General features: G+C 37.0%; 1 protein-coding gene across 6 annotated transcripts in view; it reads right to left on the bottom strand.

Annotated features, from left to right (window-relative positions):
* Positions 1–2,070: 2,070 nt before the first annotated feature.
* ADD3 (adducin 3) overlaps positions 2,071–19,605 on the bottom strand; it is a 128,149-nt gene continuing 110,614 nt past the window's right edge. For 4 of the 6 annotated variants that reach the window (XM_044240479.1, XM_044240478.1, XM_044240480.1 and 1 more), the window contains exons 5-15: positions 18,675–18,755; positions 17,680–17,829; positions 17,044–17,187; positions 16,832–16,930; positions 15,370–15,552; positions 11,265–11,522; positions 9,582–9,701; positions 9,036–9,122; positions 6,650–6,773; positions 4,951–5,046; positions 2,071–4,309 (exon numbers count right to left, since the gene is read on the bottom strand). In XM_044240479.1, the coding sequence (XP_044096414.1) occupies positions 4,017–4,309; positions 4,951–5,046; positions 6,650–6,773; positions 9,036–9,122; positions 9,582–9,701; positions 11,265–11,522; positions 15,370–15,552; positions 16,832–16,930; positions 17,044–17,187; positions 17,680–17,829; positions 18,675–18,755 (1,635 nt within the window). In that variant the 3' untranslated portion in view covers positions 2,071–4,016. Of the gene's footprint in view, positions 4,310–4,950; positions 5,047–5,136; positions 5,192–6,649; positions 6,774–9,035; positions 9,123–9,581; positions 9,702–11,264; positions 11,523–15,369; positions 15,553–16,831; positions 16,931–17,043; positions 17,188–17,679; positions 17,830–18,674; positions 18,756–19,605 lie in introns of all 6 variants that reach the window. The other 2 variants (XM_044240483.1, XM_044240481.1) reach the window with 2 other exon arrangements.

The raw sequence follows: 19,605 nt of genomic DNA, 5'->3' as shown, positions 1-19,605 counted from the left end.
ATGAAGGGTCAAGGGCTGCTCCGTATATTAAAGGATAATATCACCACAGGCCACTCCCACTTTGTAGGTATTCATCAATTTCTTCCTTCTTGGGGTGACTTATTTAGAAAAAGAAAAGTCTTCCAAATTAAAAGTTAATGTTTTATCCTAAATCTATATCCCATCTTATATCACAACATGAATTCACCATGGTTGGATTTATAATCTAAACTAAGAAAACTGCCTTAAAAAAAACCTCACAAAAATGTACACTGGACCCACGTTGGGTCTGGCACACAGGTGTCACTAGTAATTTTAGAATCTGAATTTTGATGGGTGAAATGCTAGTACCCCTTATTCATTTTCTGTAAGCCTTAGTCTTATTATCTACAAAATGGGGGATAATATCACCTATTTTGTTGGGATGTTGGGAAGGCCAAATGAGGTAATACATGAAAAGCACTTGGGATAATTTTTGATTATCCTATTATTAACAGAAGGCATTAAAAAGCAAGAGGTTATCAATTAGTCTCTCCAGCCAAAACATGCCAATTTTTGAAGAAGGCATTTCATTGCCACTCACAGGAACAAGGAGTCATTTTCTACCACGGTTTCCTCTTGAGACCTCACTTCAGATACTGTTTCAATGTGTTTTCCACCATAAGCATTGGAGTCCTTCCCGTGATATCTAGATTGGTGAAATAAACTTGCTAAGACAACAAAGTTGAGAACAGTCTAGTGAAGAGAATGATAAGCACCAAAGGAAATGTCTTCTAAGTTCTGGATTATTTCCCAACTAACATGGTGCCTATCAACTAACAGAGAGAAGATACGGGCAAGGATTTAAGCCACGTAGTGGATTGTTAGGTCTATTACACCCTCTAGTGGCCAAAAAGAAGATTGTTCTTTTAAAAATTTGGTTTGATCAAGATGGAAATTTGGATACATATCACTCTTGAGTTAAAAAAATAACCAGCTTGCCTTTATGTTTTTTGCCCATGTAAAAAAAAAAAAAAAGAAAAAAAAAACCCTAAAAGCTAATGTTAAGAGAAACCAATGCTGTCACAACTGGACCCATTTGGCTCTCTTTCTTCTCTGCTAAATGAAAATACTAAACACCAGAAGAAAAGGCACAGGCAGCACACCTTTCAATGCCATATTGACTCTCAAATGTAACTAAAGTTAATGGTCTTTGTTGCGTTATGGAAGGGAATTCTGAAATGAGTATCTTTCTAAAGCAGGAATTTTTCACCACAGGGTTATTTACAAGCCAGGGTAATAATTAAATATGCCCAAGACTATGAATCTATTCTTCTCTGCCTAAACCCTTCATTTTTATAATGGGTAATTATAGTAAAAACTTCAATTAACCAGAACCCTCAATTAACATGATTTCCCCTCCTGCACTCTATTTTTAGGACAAAGTAGAAGAAGGAAATCACAAGAAGTCATTCCTATGAAGGACTGAGTTTGAAAATCTTCTAGAATAAATTATGCTAAGGAGAAAAAACCCAGAATAAAATTACATTCACACCATGATAAGCAATATATATGAGATGTATCTATAAATCATCAAGAGTTGGAAGGGAATAGATTTAATGTTAAGATGCTGGAATTGTAACCTAATTTCTATTCTTTTAATTATCATAGTTACATTTTAAAAAATCAAAAACAAGAGTAATGTATATAATAAAATCAGCATATATTCTGCAACATTTTCTATTCTACATGCATAGATCTGAATAGTAGAACTGAGACTGAGAATCAGAGTCTTAAGTCCTTTCCAAGATCATGAGATCCCAGAGATATAGTTAAGGTCACATTCGCTATTCAAGGCAAAAAAACAGGTCACTTGGGGAACACTTTGTCTAATATGAGCTGAAACAATAACTTTTTTTTAATACAGTGAATTTTCAACTAATTTGAAAATAAATTTACTAGGAAATTACTTATTCAGAAGCCAACAGTCCTACTTAAAATCTCACTGCAGTTAAAAAAAAAGAAACAAAACAACAAAACCCCCATATTCCACAAAGCAATTCAGGCTATGCAACCACCCTTGAAACCTGAAAGTTCATGATACCAAATCCATCTATTTAAAATACTGTTTATTTGTGATTTAACATTAATTAGCATTACATCTAAGAGCAATATCAGATAACATTTATACATTTTCCACAGGACACAGAGGTTCATTGGCTCATTCTTTATGCCAAAGCAAGTAAATAGAGGCATTAGCAAAAGGTGCAAATAGTTCACTGTTGCGTTTAAAAAATATTTATGCACATTGCATTCATTTAAGATATATATATATTTTAAAAGTTATGGAAAAGCATAGTTCACAGGTTACTGTTTCTACATACGTTGTAATACAACATAAATGATGTAGAACATAAAAAATTCTCAAATACAGAATTAAGCAACTGAAGGTTTCCACTAAGAGATTAAAATACTGATTCCAGTAGTTAGTGAGATCTAGAATGAAATTTCCAGGCTCTGTTTCAACTTTGCATCATCATACACATACAGTCAAACAGAACCAGCCCCAGAACACACTGTAATCAATGTGATTTTTTTACATCCCAACTCACCCTCCAGAAACACTTCAGATTATTTTTACCCAGACCATTTCGGATCATTGATTTTACATTGATTTGTGACATCACTTGGGTGATGGGGGGGAAACTATATTAAGTCTAGTTTAAATTTGTATTTACATTAGAATGGAAGTTAACTGAAGTAAGGTAAGAAAATTTTGTAAAAATCAAGAAGTGGTAGGTTTTCTCACTGGGGGATCAGACCCACTGATTTCTTCTAGTACTGCCTTCTAAAGATATAGAAATTAAAAGGAACTGACCCTTTTAAAACTCAAATATCAACCAAGAAATATGATTTTGGCAAAGCAGAATTTTAACAATTTGGGACATCTTTCAAATAGACTATGCTTTAAATCCTATCGTGACTGAATCTTTATCAAACTAGAATTCTTTGCATGACACCACTTTTGTTCCCTTTCTTTTTCACTTTCTCTCTTCCTTTTCATTTGGTTACCGTAGAAGAGCTTCTTCATTTGTTAGCAATACTCAGAGAAAAATATATGATAAGGTTCAAATATAAATCTAGTTATACCTTGAAATGTTCTAATCCCCTTTTGATACCAAGTCCCTGGATTCTTGAATTATATTTAAGTATACTTAGTACCAAGCAGCCTCAAATGTGCTCTACTGTTATATGATTGGCTAATATGCTTATGACGCTTTTATATTGAATGGTATACAAACATCTCAACATACAAAAATCATTTTTGCCAGAGTTAAACTAAATAACCCATGTTACGTGTACAAAATCCCCTTTGTTGAAAAATAAGGGGCTTTCTAAACTAATAAAAAAGGAAGTTTTCAAAAATTATAGTTTACTAAAATGATTTATTTTTTTTTGGCAAAGAAGGTTACTTCAGGTGAGGAAATTTTATACTATGAATAAAATTCCAAATGAATCTTTATTCTTAAACTTTTCTTTAAAAAAATTATGTGCCAGTGTATACTAATGCTATAGATTCTTAGAAGCTTTTAAAGTGTTCTGTTAATGCCCACTGAAACAATGGGAACCCAAAAGGTACAGTCAATAATCGTGGTAAAAAATTATATTCTGATTACACAGTGAAGCAGGTGTTGAGAAATAAAAATTCTCTCTCTTGTTCACTGGGAATTTGTTTCCAACAGATATTATGCAGAAGGCCTGAAGTAATTCAGACAGATATCTGTTTGTGATGAATTATAGTAATACTTCATGAGGGCAGAGCTAACTAAAACTAGCAAGTGTTTAAAAATTCAAAACCTTTTTTGGACATATAAAATGAGATGAATTTGAAATTGTTTTCATAATGTTTTTCTTTTAGTAAAATCTCTTTCCAGTTCTTAAGTCCAGTTTGCTACATACCCCCAATCTTATCTACCACTGCATATTAATGATCAACTTAAATGTGGTATTTAAATGTGCAATGTCACACTGTAATAACAGTTATAAAAAGACTTTAGTTAGGCTTCAACTTTCTCCTTTTTTTTGTTCTTTTTCAGAAAAGAAGGAGTACGGAATTTCTTCTTTTTCTTGGATGGTGATTTGGAAGGTGAGCCTTCAGGTGACAGGACTTCTTCAATTTTTTCTGGAGACTTAATGGTAATCTCGATGTTCTCTATGGTCGTGCTTGTAGTTAACCTACTCACTCGCTTCGCAAGCTCATCTTCAACATCATGCATATCATCCTTGCCATTCACTACCATGACAGGCACTTCCATGGAGATGAAGCTCTTGGAAAATAGCTCATGGTTTTCTACAAAAGGGGAGGGGGTGGGGTTTTTTTTTTTTGGTTATTTTATATAGTTAACAACTTTGTTTTATTTTATAAAACTGAAATGTTTTAGCAATGTACTAAGGTATTACTTTAAATTCAATAAAGATAAATCATTATCTTAATAGACCATGGGTCTATTAGCAGGAAGCTAATTTTCTCACGTAGTATAAAGGCGAAAGGCACAAAGTTATTAGACCAAAGGATGAAGGATAGCTAAGTCTGGTTTGATGATTTAACAGTTTCATTGTAAATCAAGTCAATACAAATGAGGAAGACAACATGTATTTTTCTTTAATTTGGGGGTCATTTGACAATTAAAACTGAAAAAGATTTCATGCTTCTGATTGGAAGATGTAGGACAAACCACTTTTAATTTCACAAATTCTTAAGAGCTAATTGGTTGCTAGGATCCAAATTAAGGTAAATCAATATAAACTCTGAACAAAAGTAGCCCACCATTTAATAAAATAATAAATAAATAAAATTATTGGGAACTTTAAGTAAAATCCATGGCAAACTTGTTGCAATCAGGAGTTCAATTCCTTTACATGAAAACAAATGACAGAGGACAAACTCTTAAGACTAACTCAGTGAATGCTATGGGAAGTTACAGTGAATACCTTCTAATTTTTCAGGGATATTTTGCGGTGACTGAGTTTGAGACTGAATTTGTGAAACAGATGAAGCGTCATCTGAGAGTAATTCCTGCTCAGCATCTGTTGGATGAGAGTTTAGTTAAAAGCCATGCAAAACAAAGAAGCATAAGATCTCAGGGAGGTTAGTACATCAAACTCCTGCAGACGTACGATAAACTCTTCAGCAATGAGCTGAGCATGCTGGCTGTCCCATAGAATAATAATTCTGCATTAAGAGGAGGTTAATGTGTTAACATTTCTGGCTGCTACTAGTAAGTTTACATACATGCTTAGTAAGGAAGCATGGCTAATTGCAGCCTAGGCAAAGAATATGTATGCATTTAGCTTTTGCTTGAGTGTTAGAAAACCAAAGTACACTGAGCAGCCGGGTGATGAAAAGTCTCTGATGAAAGAATGATGAAGTCTCACCAATGATGCTACATTCATGAGGCGGGCAGAATGCCTCACTGAATTTGTGAACAATATCCAATTAGTGATTCCTGTCAGAGCAATATTAGTGAGCTAATTCAGAAGGCCGTAATGAATGTGGAAGAAACTACTTATAAAAGGTGATGGTTCTGGAGTGCAGTATTTATTACCTGACATCTTTAGGCTTTCAAAACAATGAGAGATTAAAGAGGGACATTTTATAAAATAGAAAAACAGAGAAAGTTTCCAACATTATGTTAGAATAAATAAATTCAAAAATACCACTTAGAACATTTCGTACGTTCACATTAATGAGTCAGGACGACTCCCTCTTGTGACAAAGGCACCAACTAACATACTGATAAAAATCGTTCCCTTGATGATCCACTGGTCAATTCTTTCTACATGATACCTAACATGAACAAAATTTCTCTATTAGTTCTGTTCTGCCTTGGGTAAAAATTTCAACTGTATGTTGTAGATGCTGTAAAGCAGAGGGTTTTACATTTTTCTGGGGTCACAGACGAGAATTCTCCTTTACCCTGAGTGCCTCCTTTCCCCAAATGTGTATCATACAAAATTAAGCATATATTTTTCAGATGGCTCATGGACTGTCTGGAGTTTAGCCAAAGACCCAAGATTGAGAACCCCTGCTATAAAGAATTTATTTTTGAGAAGAAGGGAGTTAATATTTAATTAGCTGGGGTTTCACGAACAACTTTTAAATATAATCCTTACTTAGGGTCCTAAAGTCAGAAAAACTCAACCTCATAAGAGTGCCCGTGTGTTTAAAGAAAGTCACATCAAAATTTTGACAGTTTGCTTTTGAGATAGTATTGGTACCTTGCGATACCAATCTCTCTCTCAACAAGAGAGATTTTACAAAGTATTATTAAAGACACACAATATATGCTGTAATGTTTAAATCTATTACTGTACCGATATTTATTTTAGCTGGTAATTCTTTACTTATCTGTGGGTATCACTGTATTATGGAAGACTTTCTGCCAGCCATCAGATTGCTTTCCAAGGAAAGCTGTTTTCTCTACACGTTAACATAAATGGACTATGGGGACTGCATTTTAGCTCCACCCACACTCAGCAAGGTTTGGGAGAGATAACAGAATAACCGACTGCAGAAGGACATTTAAAAACAACAACAACAACAAAACACTGACTGCCTTCTATCATCCAACTCAAGGTGTTCTGCTGTTAGTAGTTATGGTTATCAGGCTTAACCTGAAAATGAACTAACCTTCTAAGCCTTGCTGTTTACGTTCGATTGTCTTCTTATACTCTTCAAGCTCTCCTTCTGTGAGATGACTGAAGGGGTTGGGAGGAGCTGGTGGAGCCTGATCGTCATCTTCAAATTGCATGGTCTTGTGGAGGAAACATTGACAGATCAGAGGTTATTCTTTGGAACTGGATTAGGGGGCAGAGAACATAGCTGAAGGCTCTCAGAATGATGGTGGGAGAATGGTAGGAGCCTGAAGAATTCTGTAGATAAATGGACTCAAATAAAAGAACTACAAAATTCACTTTTGGGGATTTCCCTAGAGAAACAACCAATGACCCTACAGTGAAGCTCACTAGTTCCCAAGCTCTGCATGCACCCAGAGCATCTGACTGGCTTTCCAGTGCCCCATTCTTAAATATAAACAGACTACCATGTATTACTAGACACCTGAGGAGTGCTTCCAATATGGAAGGGAAAAACCAGGAAACAACAAAAAGAGAACTTAGAAGAACAAGGAAAATAGAGGTAGCTCAAGAAAATCTTAAATTGATTCCCTTAGAGCAGTAAGAGAAAATGCTGTATCCATGAAAAAGACCAGGATGTTATTTAAAAAAGAAACATTCAGGGAGCCTGGGTGGCTCAGTGAGTTAAGCCTCTGCCTTCAGCTCGGGTCGTGATCTCAGGGTCCTGGGATCGAGTCCCCCATCGGGCTCTCTGCTCGGCGGGGAGCCTGCTTCCTCCTCTCTCTCTGCCCACCTCTCTGCCTACTTGTGGTCTCTGTCAAATAAATAAATAAAATATTAAAAAAAAAAAAAAGAAACATTCAGGGAGTAAGAAGTCTTAAAAATCTTTAAAAATGTATCAAAACAAAATAAACAGAGGGATAATAGTCAAGCAAATCCCCTAAAGTAGGAAAAAAAGACAAAGGGATAGAAAATGGTAAAGAGAAAAATCAGAGGCTCAAAGAGGCTCAATTAACAGTAAATCTTGACCAGGTGCCTGGGTGGCTCAATGGGTTAAGCCTCTGCCTTCAGCTCAGGTCATGATCTCAGGGTCCTGGGATCCAGTCCTGCATTGGGCTCTCTGCTCAGCAGGGAGCCTGCTTCCTCCCCCCAACCCCTTTCTCTCTGTCTGCCTCTCTGCCTGCTTGTGATCTCTCATCTCTGTCAAATAAATAAATGAAGTCTTAAAAACAAAAACAAAAACAAAAAAAAACAGTACATCTTGAAAGAAAGAGACTGGAAGGAAAAAACTATTGAAGAAATACATTTTTAAAATTCCCAGAACTGAACCATAGGACTTTGCAGATTCAAAGGGTTTACTGAATGCTAAGAACAAAGACTCAAAGAAATCTACTACAGAGCACATCACTGTAAAACTTCAGAACAGGAGGGATGTAGAAGAGGTCTATAAAAAAAGGGCCTTGTACTCCCCTTCTACTTCTCAACAGTAACATGAAGTTAGGGGACAACAGAGTGATGCTTTCCACGGTTTTGAGGTAAATTATTCTAACTAGAATTCTGTGTCTATTATATGAACATTTGAGGGTAAAACACAGGATTTTAAGCTGTTACCTCCCGTGTATCCCTTCTTAGAATGCTAGTAAGAGGATATGCTCATGATAAAGGAATAAATCAAGAAACTGGAAGACAGGATGTAGGAAACAGGATACTACACAGTCAAGAATCAGAGGAATCTTCAGGATGAGAATGTACTCTGGTCTGAAGAGCAACCAGTCTAGATCTGGTCTGGAATGACAGAGCAGTGAGAGATTACCTGTTACTTTTGACCCTTTGGAAAACAATAAGGCTTTAAGATTCCTTTGAGAAGTTTGGGAAAAACTAAGCCAATGCACCCAAAATACAAAGCCAATGACAAAAGGAGGCACTTACTAACTCCAGGGGTCAGAGAGTAGTATAAGAAAGGAGTTGTAATCATGGGATACTATCTCGCTCAGCAGTGAACACCGAAAGCTGATTTAACAAGGAAACTGTAATATAATCTTTCCCCATTTTCTCATCTCTGAAATCAGGATTCATCTAATGATTAATGGCTTCCTACAATTATAATTGTGGGGGTTTTTTCTCTTTTAGTGATATACAAAACAATGGCACTTCTTACAGTTGATGACATAGGTTGAATGAAATCAACTGAGATCTAAAATTAATAGGCCAAGAAAAAGCAGAACAAAAAGCAGCTCTTTAGAAAGATGAAGGTAAATGCTAGAAGAAAATCCTTGCCCCTTAAAACTCAGAGTTGAAGGTGATATTTTAAGTCTCGCAATTATCTGACTTTTTAACTTGTGCTTATATTAACTTTAGTAAACATAAATATTCATTTATCAAAAACGAAGAAATTAGTGCGGTAGATCAAAACCAAAGATCATACTGCTTCTCGGACTTACAGAAGGTGGTTTATCCACAACAATTCCAGCAAGCAATTGAGATTGTGGTCCTGCTGTTTTCAAGTCATACCGGTTTTGTTCTCGAATCTGAATTGAAATACAGTAACAAGTTCTTGGGGGCAACTATGCAGATGACCTTTACTTTCTCTTTTCCCACAGGCTTGCTATCTGACCACCCAGAGCCTCTTTCATTCCTGTCTCCACAAAGCCCTCTCTGACGAACCCAATAACTCACATTCATCTCCTCCACTCTTCTCCATGTGTGATTTCTATTGTCTTACATGGTTAGAGAACTACCTTTTCCACTAACGCCAGGGCTCACTTTTGCTAATACAGCAGCAATATGTTTAATGTTTCTTCCTCGGGTAGCCCACTCTCCACTGACTAGCAGAGCTGAAGGTATTCAATACAAGCTAAAAGTATGAGTTGAAAACTATTCTTTAATCAAACCCCCAAGTTTGGTATTAATCAGATTTAATCACCAGCGATTTGAACATACAATGGTATTAAAAATGCCTCCCCAGGCCAAAGAGGACCGCATCTTACCTTATTTCTCTTTTCTAGTACCTCATTTGGGTTTGTGTTTAAAGGAACAAACTGATTTGGATCTTCAATTTTGATAGGTGTTCCACTACTAACTTTAGAAGAGTCCTCTGCTCTCATCCACTAAAAAACAAAAAATTTTACAGAATAAAGCTTTGTGTTAAGGAAAAAGGGTAGGTTCTTGATAACTGTTTATAGACTCAAAGACAGGGAGCATACACTGCCAATATTTTAAAGAATTTCACTAAGCAGTATTTAGTGGTCAATTACTATATATCTCACAGTGTTAGAAAAAGGCTCATGATCAGCACTCAAAAAAAGTGATTACCATTTACATGAATACTCATTTATATGGCTCCTTAAATTTTCTCCCTTTGGCATTTTCAAATATGATGCTCAAACACTCCAAGCACAGATACAGAGCTTAATCTCGTATTAACTCACATTTAGAGATGGCACCTGCATTGAAGTTTCTTCAACTGATGATGGCTAAGTCGCCAAAAAGGACATAGGAATCTTTTAAGATTTAGTTTTCCAGACTTCATTTTTTATTTTTGGTTGCCAGAAAAGGCCAATTATCTGACCAGCATTTTACAGAGAGGGTAATCTGGTAGTGACCCATAACACAACAGAAGGATAGGGATGGCAGAGCCTTATAGAATTTTTCTTCACCCCATATTATATCCCTAAAAGAAGGCTAATATTCATCAAGATTAATAATGGCTGTCCATCGGTCTCTGTCAATAAAATTAATTCTGGGAAACTAAGGAGTTTAATTATGTTCTTTTACTAGGAGATTAAAAAAATAGGTTTCTTAAGATTGTATTTATTTTTAAATTTTATTTTTTATTTTATTTATTCATTTATTTATTTTTTTGGTCGAGTGAGGGAGAGAGAGAGAGAACATGAGCAGGGTCAGAAGGAGAAGCAGACTTCCCTGCTGAACAGGGAGCCTGATATGGGGCTTGATCCCAGGACTCTGGGTTCATGACCTGAGCTGAAGGCAGACGTTTTTTAATTGACTGAGCCATGCAGGCTCCCCAGGAGATAAGATCTTATAGACGAGGGAGAAACACTTTGATGCCTAGGAACTTCCATATTGAATGCTACTGATTTTTATGATAGGATGAACAATTTTGAGTATTTAGAGGATATTTGGTGATAAGCACTCTAAAACTAAACCAAATCTGAAGCAAAATGTTGAAAAAGATAAGACAACCCATGTTTCTCTCTATAAGATCTTGCCTAAGGATAACTATGTGCAGTAATTCATGAAACTGTGGAACCATTATGTTTTGGTAACTTTTATAGATCTGATTCACTGGTATAAATATAAACTGCAAAGCAGTATCAAATAGTGGATTAAGGAGAAGGCTCCAGAGTCACTGTATGCATCCAAATCATGACTTTACTATTCACAGATTATTAGTTAATCCTTCTTTGCCTCAGTTTTCACATCTATAAAATGGGGGAGAAAGACAGCATCTTCTTTGTCTTAAGAGAATTAAGTAAAAATTCCTTTATGGCCCATAAAACAAAGTATCTTGTACAAAGTTTACACCTGATAAATGACAGGTTATTATTATTATATTCTGCTTTCCCAGTATTTTTAACAGAACATTCAATTCACGAGTAACTAGGCAAAATGTTTAGTAATGTGGCACACCACAGAGAATAGTGACATACTGTGATTTTGGTCCTGGGACTGGTTTCACCGTTCCGAGACTCCTCAGGCACATTCACTTTCATGTAAGTATTTGGGGAGTTCAGCCATCTTGTTTTTTCACGCTGCTGTCTCTGTGCCATGTATTTGAGAGGAGAGAGTGGTACTGTGTCATCCTCAAAGGAAAAAGCAGTCACAGTTGCTGGGATTTCCACATCACTCTTGTGCCTGGGCTTCTCTCGAACGAGAGGATACCTGTAAGCATAGCCTGTTCTATACCCCTAAGGGAGAAAAAGAAACCACATTTGAAGCAACCAAACATTACCAAACACAACATTTGGACTCTAATCCTTTAAAAAAAATGATCAAAAAGACTCCTCCGTCAAAAAACAAAGGGGAAAATATCTTTCAAACCCCACATAAACTCCACGTAACATCAGAGTTGAAATTACGCAAATTTCAAGATCTGGTTGAAAGAGATTCCAGCTGACAATGTGATCTCCACTCACACAACTGTTCCTGAGAAAGGTAATTTCAAAACTGCTGAAGAACATTTTCCTCATTATTTTCCAGTTTTCTGGAAGCCCGATCTCAGTGCTCATTTAAGTCTTTGCTTCTGGGTCTGAGGGAAAATCTATCTTCTGACCCTTAGTGGAGGAGGTTAAAATCTCAAGATGACATGTTTTACCATTTGATTCTTAAAAATGTGGTAAAATAACCCTACACCTAAAGGAGATGGAGAAAGAACAAGAAAGAAACCCTAAGCCCAGCAGGAGAAGAGAAATCATAAAGATCAGAGCAGAAATCAATGAAATAGAAACCAAAAAAACAATAGAACAAATCAACGAAACTAGGAGCTGGTTCTTTGAAAGAATTAATAAAATTGATAAACCCCTGGCCAGACTTATCAAAAAGAAAAGAGAAAGGACACAAATAAATAAAATCATGAATGAAAGAGGAGAGATCACAACTAACACCAAAGAAATACAAACTATTATAAGAACATACTATGAGCAACTCTACGCCAACAAATTTGACAATCTGGAAGAAATGGATGCATTCCTAGAAACATATAAACTACCAAAATTGAACCGGGAAGAAATAGAAAGCCTGAACAGACCCATATAACCAGTAAGGAGATTGAAACAGTCATTAAAAATCTCCAAACAAACAAAAGCCCAGGGCCAGACGGCTTCCCGGGGGGAATTCTACCAAACATTTAAAGAAGAACTAATTCCTATTCTCCTGAAACTGTTTCAAAAAATAGCAATGGAAGGAAAACTTCCAAACTCATTTTATGAGGCCAGCATCACCTTGATCCCAAAACCAGACAAGGATCCCATCAAAAAAGAGAGCTATAGACCAATATCCTTGATGAACACAGATGCGAAAATTCTCACCAAAATACTAGCCAATAGGATTCAACAGTACATTAAAAGGATTATTCACCATGACCAAGTGGGATTTATCCCAGGGCTGCAAGGTTGGTTCAGCATCCGCAAATCAGTCAATGTGATACAACACATCAATAAAAGAAAGAACAAGAACCATATGATACTCTCAATAGATGCTGAAAAAGCATTTGACAAAGTACAACATCCCTTCCTGATCAAAACTCTTCAAAGTGTAGGGATAGAGTGCACATACCTCAATATCATCAAAGCCATCTATGAAAAACCCACCGCAAATATCATTCTCAATGGAGAAAAACTGAAAGCTTTTCCTCTAAGGTCAGGAACACGGCAGGGATGTCCATTATCACCACTGCTATTCAACATAGTACTAGAAGTCCTAGCCTCAACAACCAGACAACAAAAGGAAATTAAAGGCATCCAAATCGGCAAAGAAGAAGTCAAATTATCACTCTTCGCAGATGATATGATACTCTATGTGGAAAACCCAAAAGACTCCACTCCAAAACTACAGGAATTCAGTAAAGTGTCAGGATATAAGATCAATGCACAGAAATCAGTTGCATTTCTCTACACCAACAACAAGACAGAAGAAAGAGAAATTAAGGAGTCAATCCCATTTACAATTGCACCGCAAACCATAAGATACCTAGGAATAAACCTAACCAAAGAGGCTAAGAATCTATACTCAGAAAACTATAAAGTACTCATGAAAGAAATTGAGGAAGACACAAAGAAATGGAAAAATGTCCCATGCACCAGGATTGGAAGAATAAATATTGTGAAAATGTCTATGCTACCTAAAGCAATCTACACATTTAATGCAATTCCTATCAAAGTACCATCCATCTTTTTCAAAGAAATGGAACAAATAATTTTAAAATTTATATGGAACCAGAAAAGACCTCGAATAGCCAAAGGGATATTGAAAAAGAAAGCCAAAGTTGGTGGCATCACAATTCTGGACTTCAAGCTCTATTACAAAGCTGTCATCATCAAGACAGCATGGTACTGGCACAAAAACAGACACATAGATCAATGGAACAGAATAGAGAGCCCAGAAATAGACCCTCAACTCTATGGTCAACTAATCTTTGACAAAGCAGGAAAGAATGTCCAATGGAAAAAAGACAGCCTCTTTAATAAATGGTGTTGGGAAAATTGGACAGCCACGTGCAGAAAAATGAAATTGGACCATTTCCTTATACCACACACAAAAATAGACTCAAAATGGATTAAGGACCTCAATGTGAGAAAGGAATCCATCAAAATCCTTGAGGAGAACACAGGCAGCAACCTCTTCGACCTCAGCCGCAGCAACATCTTCCTAGGAACATCGCCAAAGGCAAGGGAAGCAAAGGCAAAAATGAACTATTGGGATTTCATCAAGATCAAAACCTTTTGCACAGCAAAGGAAACAGTTAACAAAATCAAAAGACAACTGACAGAATGGGAGAAGATATTTGCAAACAACATATCAGATAAAGGACTAGTGTCCAAAATCTATAAAGAACTTAACAAACTCAACACCCAAAGAACAAATAATTCAATCAAGAAATGGGCAGAGGACATGAACAGACGTTTCTGCAAAGAAGACACCCAGATGGCCAACAGACACATGAAAAAGTGCTCCATATCACTCGGCATCAGGGAAATACAAATCAAAACCACAATGAGATATCACCTCACGCCAGTCAGACTGGTTAAAATCAACAAGTCAGGAAATGACAGATGCTGGTGAGGATGCGGAGAAAGGGGAACCCTCCTACACTGTTGGTGGGAATGCAAGCTGGTGCAACCACTCTGGAAAATAGCATGGAGGTTCCTCAAAATGTTGAAAATAGAACTGCCCTATGACCCAGCAATTGCACTACTGGGTATTTACCCTAAAGATACAAACGTAGTGATCCAAAGGGGCACGTGCACCGGAATGTTTATAGCAGCAATGTCCACAATAGCCAAACTATGGAAAGAACCTAGATGTCCATCAACAGATGAATGGATAAAGAAGATGTGGTATATATACACAATGGAATACTATGCAGCCATCAAAAGAAACGAAATCTTGCTATTTGCAACAACATGGATGGAACTAGAGCGTATCATGCTTAGCGAAATAAGTCAAGCGGAGAAAGACAACTATCATATGATCTCCCTGATATGAGGAAGTGGTGATGAAACATGGGGGCTTAAGTGGGTAGGAGAAGAATCCATGAAACAAGATGGGATAGGGAGGGAGACAAACCATAAGTGACTCTTAATCTCACAAAACAAACTGTGGGTTGCTGGGGGGAGGGGGGTTGGGAGAAGGGGGGTAGGGTTACGGACATTGGGGAGGGTATGTGCTTTTGGGTAAATTGGAAGGGGAGGTGAACCATGAGAGACTATGGACTCTGAAAAACAATCTGAGGGGTTTGAAGTGGCGGGGGGGTGGGAGGTTGGGGTACCAGGCGGTGGGTATTATAGAGGGCACGGCTTGCATGGAGCACTGGGTGTGGTGAAAAAATAATGAATACTGAGTTTTTCTGAAAATAAATAAATTGGAAAAAAAATTATTAAAAAAAAATATGGTAAAATACACTGGAATGCCTCCCTAGGGTCAAACTCAGCTCCCAGAGGCATAAAGAGGGTCCCAGATAGTCCAAAGGGAGATGGAGGCATTTGCTCTTGAATCTGAAGACATGAAATCCAAGTTCACATACAATTTTTCACCTACCAAATTATCCAGAGTCCTCATCAGCCCTTCAAACTCAATCTCGCCAACTTTCCATTTTTGATGGGAACCCATATTCACTCCTCCTCCTCCAGATGCTGCTACAGTGTAAGTGAAAGCTTTATACTTCTGTGGATCCAGCACAAGCAGATTGTCTACTCCACCTGCCCCTGCTAATGCCCGTACCTGTAATCAATGGCAAAACAGGCACAAGACTGTAAAGATTATAATGAATATTTTATCTTTAAAAAGTTATATTTATTTTTATTTTTTAAAAAGGTATAATTTTAATTCAGCAAATACCTGTAACACTTAACCTATATAGGTTATAACTAACCTATATAATATAGGTTATAACTAACCTATATAATATAGGTTATAACTAACCTATCTAATATAGGTTATAACTAACCTATATAACCTATAATATAGGTCATTAACTAACAACAAAAAGAAGGCAACATACTTGTGAAAATAGGCAGCTGAAGTATCTTTTCCATCTATCTGAAAAAGATACCTTCCAGGATTCCGACCCTCCCTCATGGAAAACACAGTTAGAGTCATTCCTTCTAATAGATTTCAAAAAACTGAATTCTCTTGCCAAATTTTAAAGTTAACTTGCAGTTTTTTTCCCATGGCTATCCTTTTTTTTTTTTTCCTGAAAGTTATAATTTCAAAGAAATACAGACACTATACTGTGAATTTAAGGATATTTAGGCAGAAGTAGTCAGGTCATTATCTTAAGCTTTTCACAGCTTCATTGCAGAAGAGGAGGAGGTACTGTTAAAGCGGAAAAAAAAAGTTGGTTAAGACATTAAAATTGACAGAAAAGTTTTTCCCCTTTTCTGTGGCCCTTCCAATAAATTAAGATTATTACCATTTGCTTCAAGATAATCTTCATGAAGATGGAAACTAGGTCTGTTAAAAATACATTCAGCTTCTCTGAGGAAAAAAGTAGCTAATGACCATCCAACCCATTATAATAAGTCTGAGGGTGTGCAATTGTTAGAAACTGCAAGAGTTTGTAAGACTTCTGGCCCTGCTCTTACACATTTTATAAAAGTGGCTGTAATACATCTGATCTTTGAGGATTGACAGTTGCCTCTGTTTCTCAGCGCCACACCACTACAGGATAAAAACAGAGATATATAAATTTACACTATCTTAAAAAGCAGGATTGGGGGAAAATGATGTTTATGAAGCACTCGGATTTGTGTGTGTGCATTTATATGTGACATTTTCCCCTCCTATTTTCAATTCAAGAGATAACTGAGCTGATCCTTTTTATTCAAGTAAAAGAGAACTTCTCTTAAAAGGCAAAACAGAAAAAAAAAAAAGACAAAACAGAAAGCCAATAGGACTTTGCAAATAAGTAAACACAAAACCCAACTCAACAAGCAAATTACAAAGCAATAAAAAAAAAAAAAAAAAAAAAGTGTGTGAGTGGGAGGATAATTTTTCCTACCTGAATCTCACAGGCTATCTGCGCACTAAATATATAATGAAAAGCCTCCTCAACTGTTTCTCCAAGGGCGACCACACCATGATTTCTGAGTACCAGCACCTAAAATAGAATCCCAAAGCAATCACTTGAAATAACTGGCATAGCTCACACTGTTTTCATCAACAGCAAGGGCAACAAAAATAGCTCCTTCAACAGAAACTCTACTTATGTACCTTACAACTTGGCCCCAGAACTTTCTGCAGTTGAATTCTCTCCTCTTGTTCATCAAGTGACCCTTGGTAGTCATAATAGGCGATATCTCCCAGGATGAGGGACTCTTGCGAAATTGGAAGGATCCCGCACTTCATGGAGGAGACCTATTTGATTGGGTCCATGTCAAGAGGACACATTTAGTTACTAATTACACTCTCCGAGGAACCTGATTCTTTAGTCAGCTCAAGAAGCACTAGCCTAGTCACTGTGTTCACCATTCCAGCCCATCTCCCACTCCAGCTCATCATTTCTTCCAGGGGGGGAAACAAAACAAAACAAAACGGATTTAGGGGATACAAGCCAATTTAAATGTTATGCCAAATATTATGAAAGAAACTTTGCTTCAAAAAACTCCGTACCCAATTATTAACTGATTAGTTAAAAATGCCTATGTTTTCTCTCCAGTTGTTTTTTACAATGTCAGCATTTGGTCCAAAGGAACTTTCGCTTTCTGGGTACTCAGAGAACTAATATTTTGAGTAGGATTCAAAATGATGGGTGTGCAAGTGTGTAGGTAATAAAGCATCATGTAAGGAAAACCACAAAAATAATACCCTTCCCAGAACCACTGCTGCTTTTCGCCTTCAGGGACTTACAGCTGCTGTTGCAAGGGTATGGATGTGTATTACACACTTAACATCAGGACGTGTGGAATAGATGGCAGCATGGGGACTGAAGCCTGAATGGTCAATTTTCAGATTAGTACTTCCCTGATCAACCACTTCTCCTATTATATTGACTTTCACCTGGAAAAAATCAGAGAGACGTATTTAATTGGTGTCAATGTATCAAAGACATGTAACAAAGTCCGTCTTTGGTCTACCAGCTAAACCAGGAGGTGGCAAACTTTTTTGTCAAAGACCAAACAGTAAGTATTTTAGACTTTGTGGGCCTCTGTTGCAACTACTCAACTCTGCCATGTAGAGCCATGAAGAACTGTTAAAAAACAAACAAACAAACCAAAAAACGAGTGTGACTTTGTTCCCATTAAACCTTATTTACAAAAAACAGTGTGCAACAAAACTTAGAATTTAGTAAGAAGCAGTTTCCAAAAAGCCAAATAACTTAAAACTCTTCACTAAAGGTCTGGACAAGGTTACTAAACTCACTGGAAAAATGTCCATTTGCTAACACTGCAGCACCCAGAACCAGTGTAGTTCCTGCCATTCTAGAAGCCAACGACACTGGCTATGAGCACAATCATGGAAAAAAAAAAAACTACTATACGGTCAGCCCCTCTGCTCACACCAGTGGAACTTTGCTGAAATCCACAAAATACACACAGACTCTGTGAGTTTTTAAAAAATTCCAGAGTATACAGGGTGGAAAAAATTTCAAAAGATTCCCTTCAAAACATGGGCAGGTTCACTGACAAGATCAGCTTATTTATTAGTCTCTTTTAACTACCTTGTTTTTCTTTACCCCTAAAGCTTTTCTTACAAAATCAACATAACCTTCCAAATGCTTTCCTGTTCATTAGCAAACATTTCCCATCCATACCTTCTCTTGTTCTGTCCTGTACCAAAACCTAAAAGCTGTCAGAAAAGCACAAAGAAGAACAAAGAAAGTAATGTAGGAATGAAAATTATACCAGATTGGAGGCTGTAGCTTCAGAAAAAGACAGGCCTCTAGGAATTATTATTATGTGGTCTTGCTCCTTACTTATTCTCACCTGGGAGAAAGAACAAAAACAGGGAATTACTGTGAGGTGTTCATATTTTACAGTGTAAATACAACTAGGAATATATTTGCAGTGAATAACTGTAAGAGATTGTGGGGGGGGGGTTGACAGGAAGCAACAGAGCAGAAATTAAAGCAGTGCAACAGGAAACTTTCCTTGAAAAGTTTTCTTCCCTCAACACGCAAGCACTTGCTAAAAATTTCTGACGTTAGTTTCTCATTTACTGAAACTTACCAGTAGTGTTATCCTGGGAGTTCTAAGGTTGCTCAGGCTCAACTACATTCATGAGAAAATATTAACTGAATGCGGTAATGACTACAATCTCTACTGACAACATGGAAGTTAAGGGAAAAGGGGAAAAGGAAAGAGAACAGAGTCTCTTCCTGGGAAGGAGTTGAGGTAGAGATGGAAGGGGAAACTAAGGAGTGGCGGAGAGGGAAGAGCCCTAAGGAAGACTGCACCTGAGCCACTGTGACCACAATTCTGTACTTTTTTACTCCCAAATACTGTTTGGCTTTCAAGTGTAACAACATGAAAACAGATGATAATGGAAAAAAATATACTTTAAAAATAAAGCCCAGGGAGGAAACTTCCCTGACCCCCTCTATTTTTCCTGTGCCAAGTGCTTTTTAGTGACACTCATGCTCAAATATAATTAATATGGAGAGAAACAATTCTGCCAGAAGAATAGTGGACAGGTTCTGCAGTTGGTTTGCACTAAAAGGACACCACAGACCGATGGAGAAGAAAGGTAGGTTAACTGCAGGCTCTCCCTTAGAGTTAAGGTTTGAATCAGGAGTCGGCTGTAACCCAGCAATGCTAGGTTCAGATGAACTTATGA

This window comes from Neovison vison, chromosome 2 (assembly GCF_020171115.1).
Source record: "Neovison vison isolate M4711 chromosome 2, ASM_NN_V1, whole genome shotgun sequence".
Taxonomy (NCBI): domain Eukaryota; kingdom Metazoa; phylum Chordata; class Mammalia; order Carnivora; family Mustelidae; genus Neogale; species Neogale vison.
This window is presented reverse-complemented; position numbering and strand designations above follow the sequence as displayed.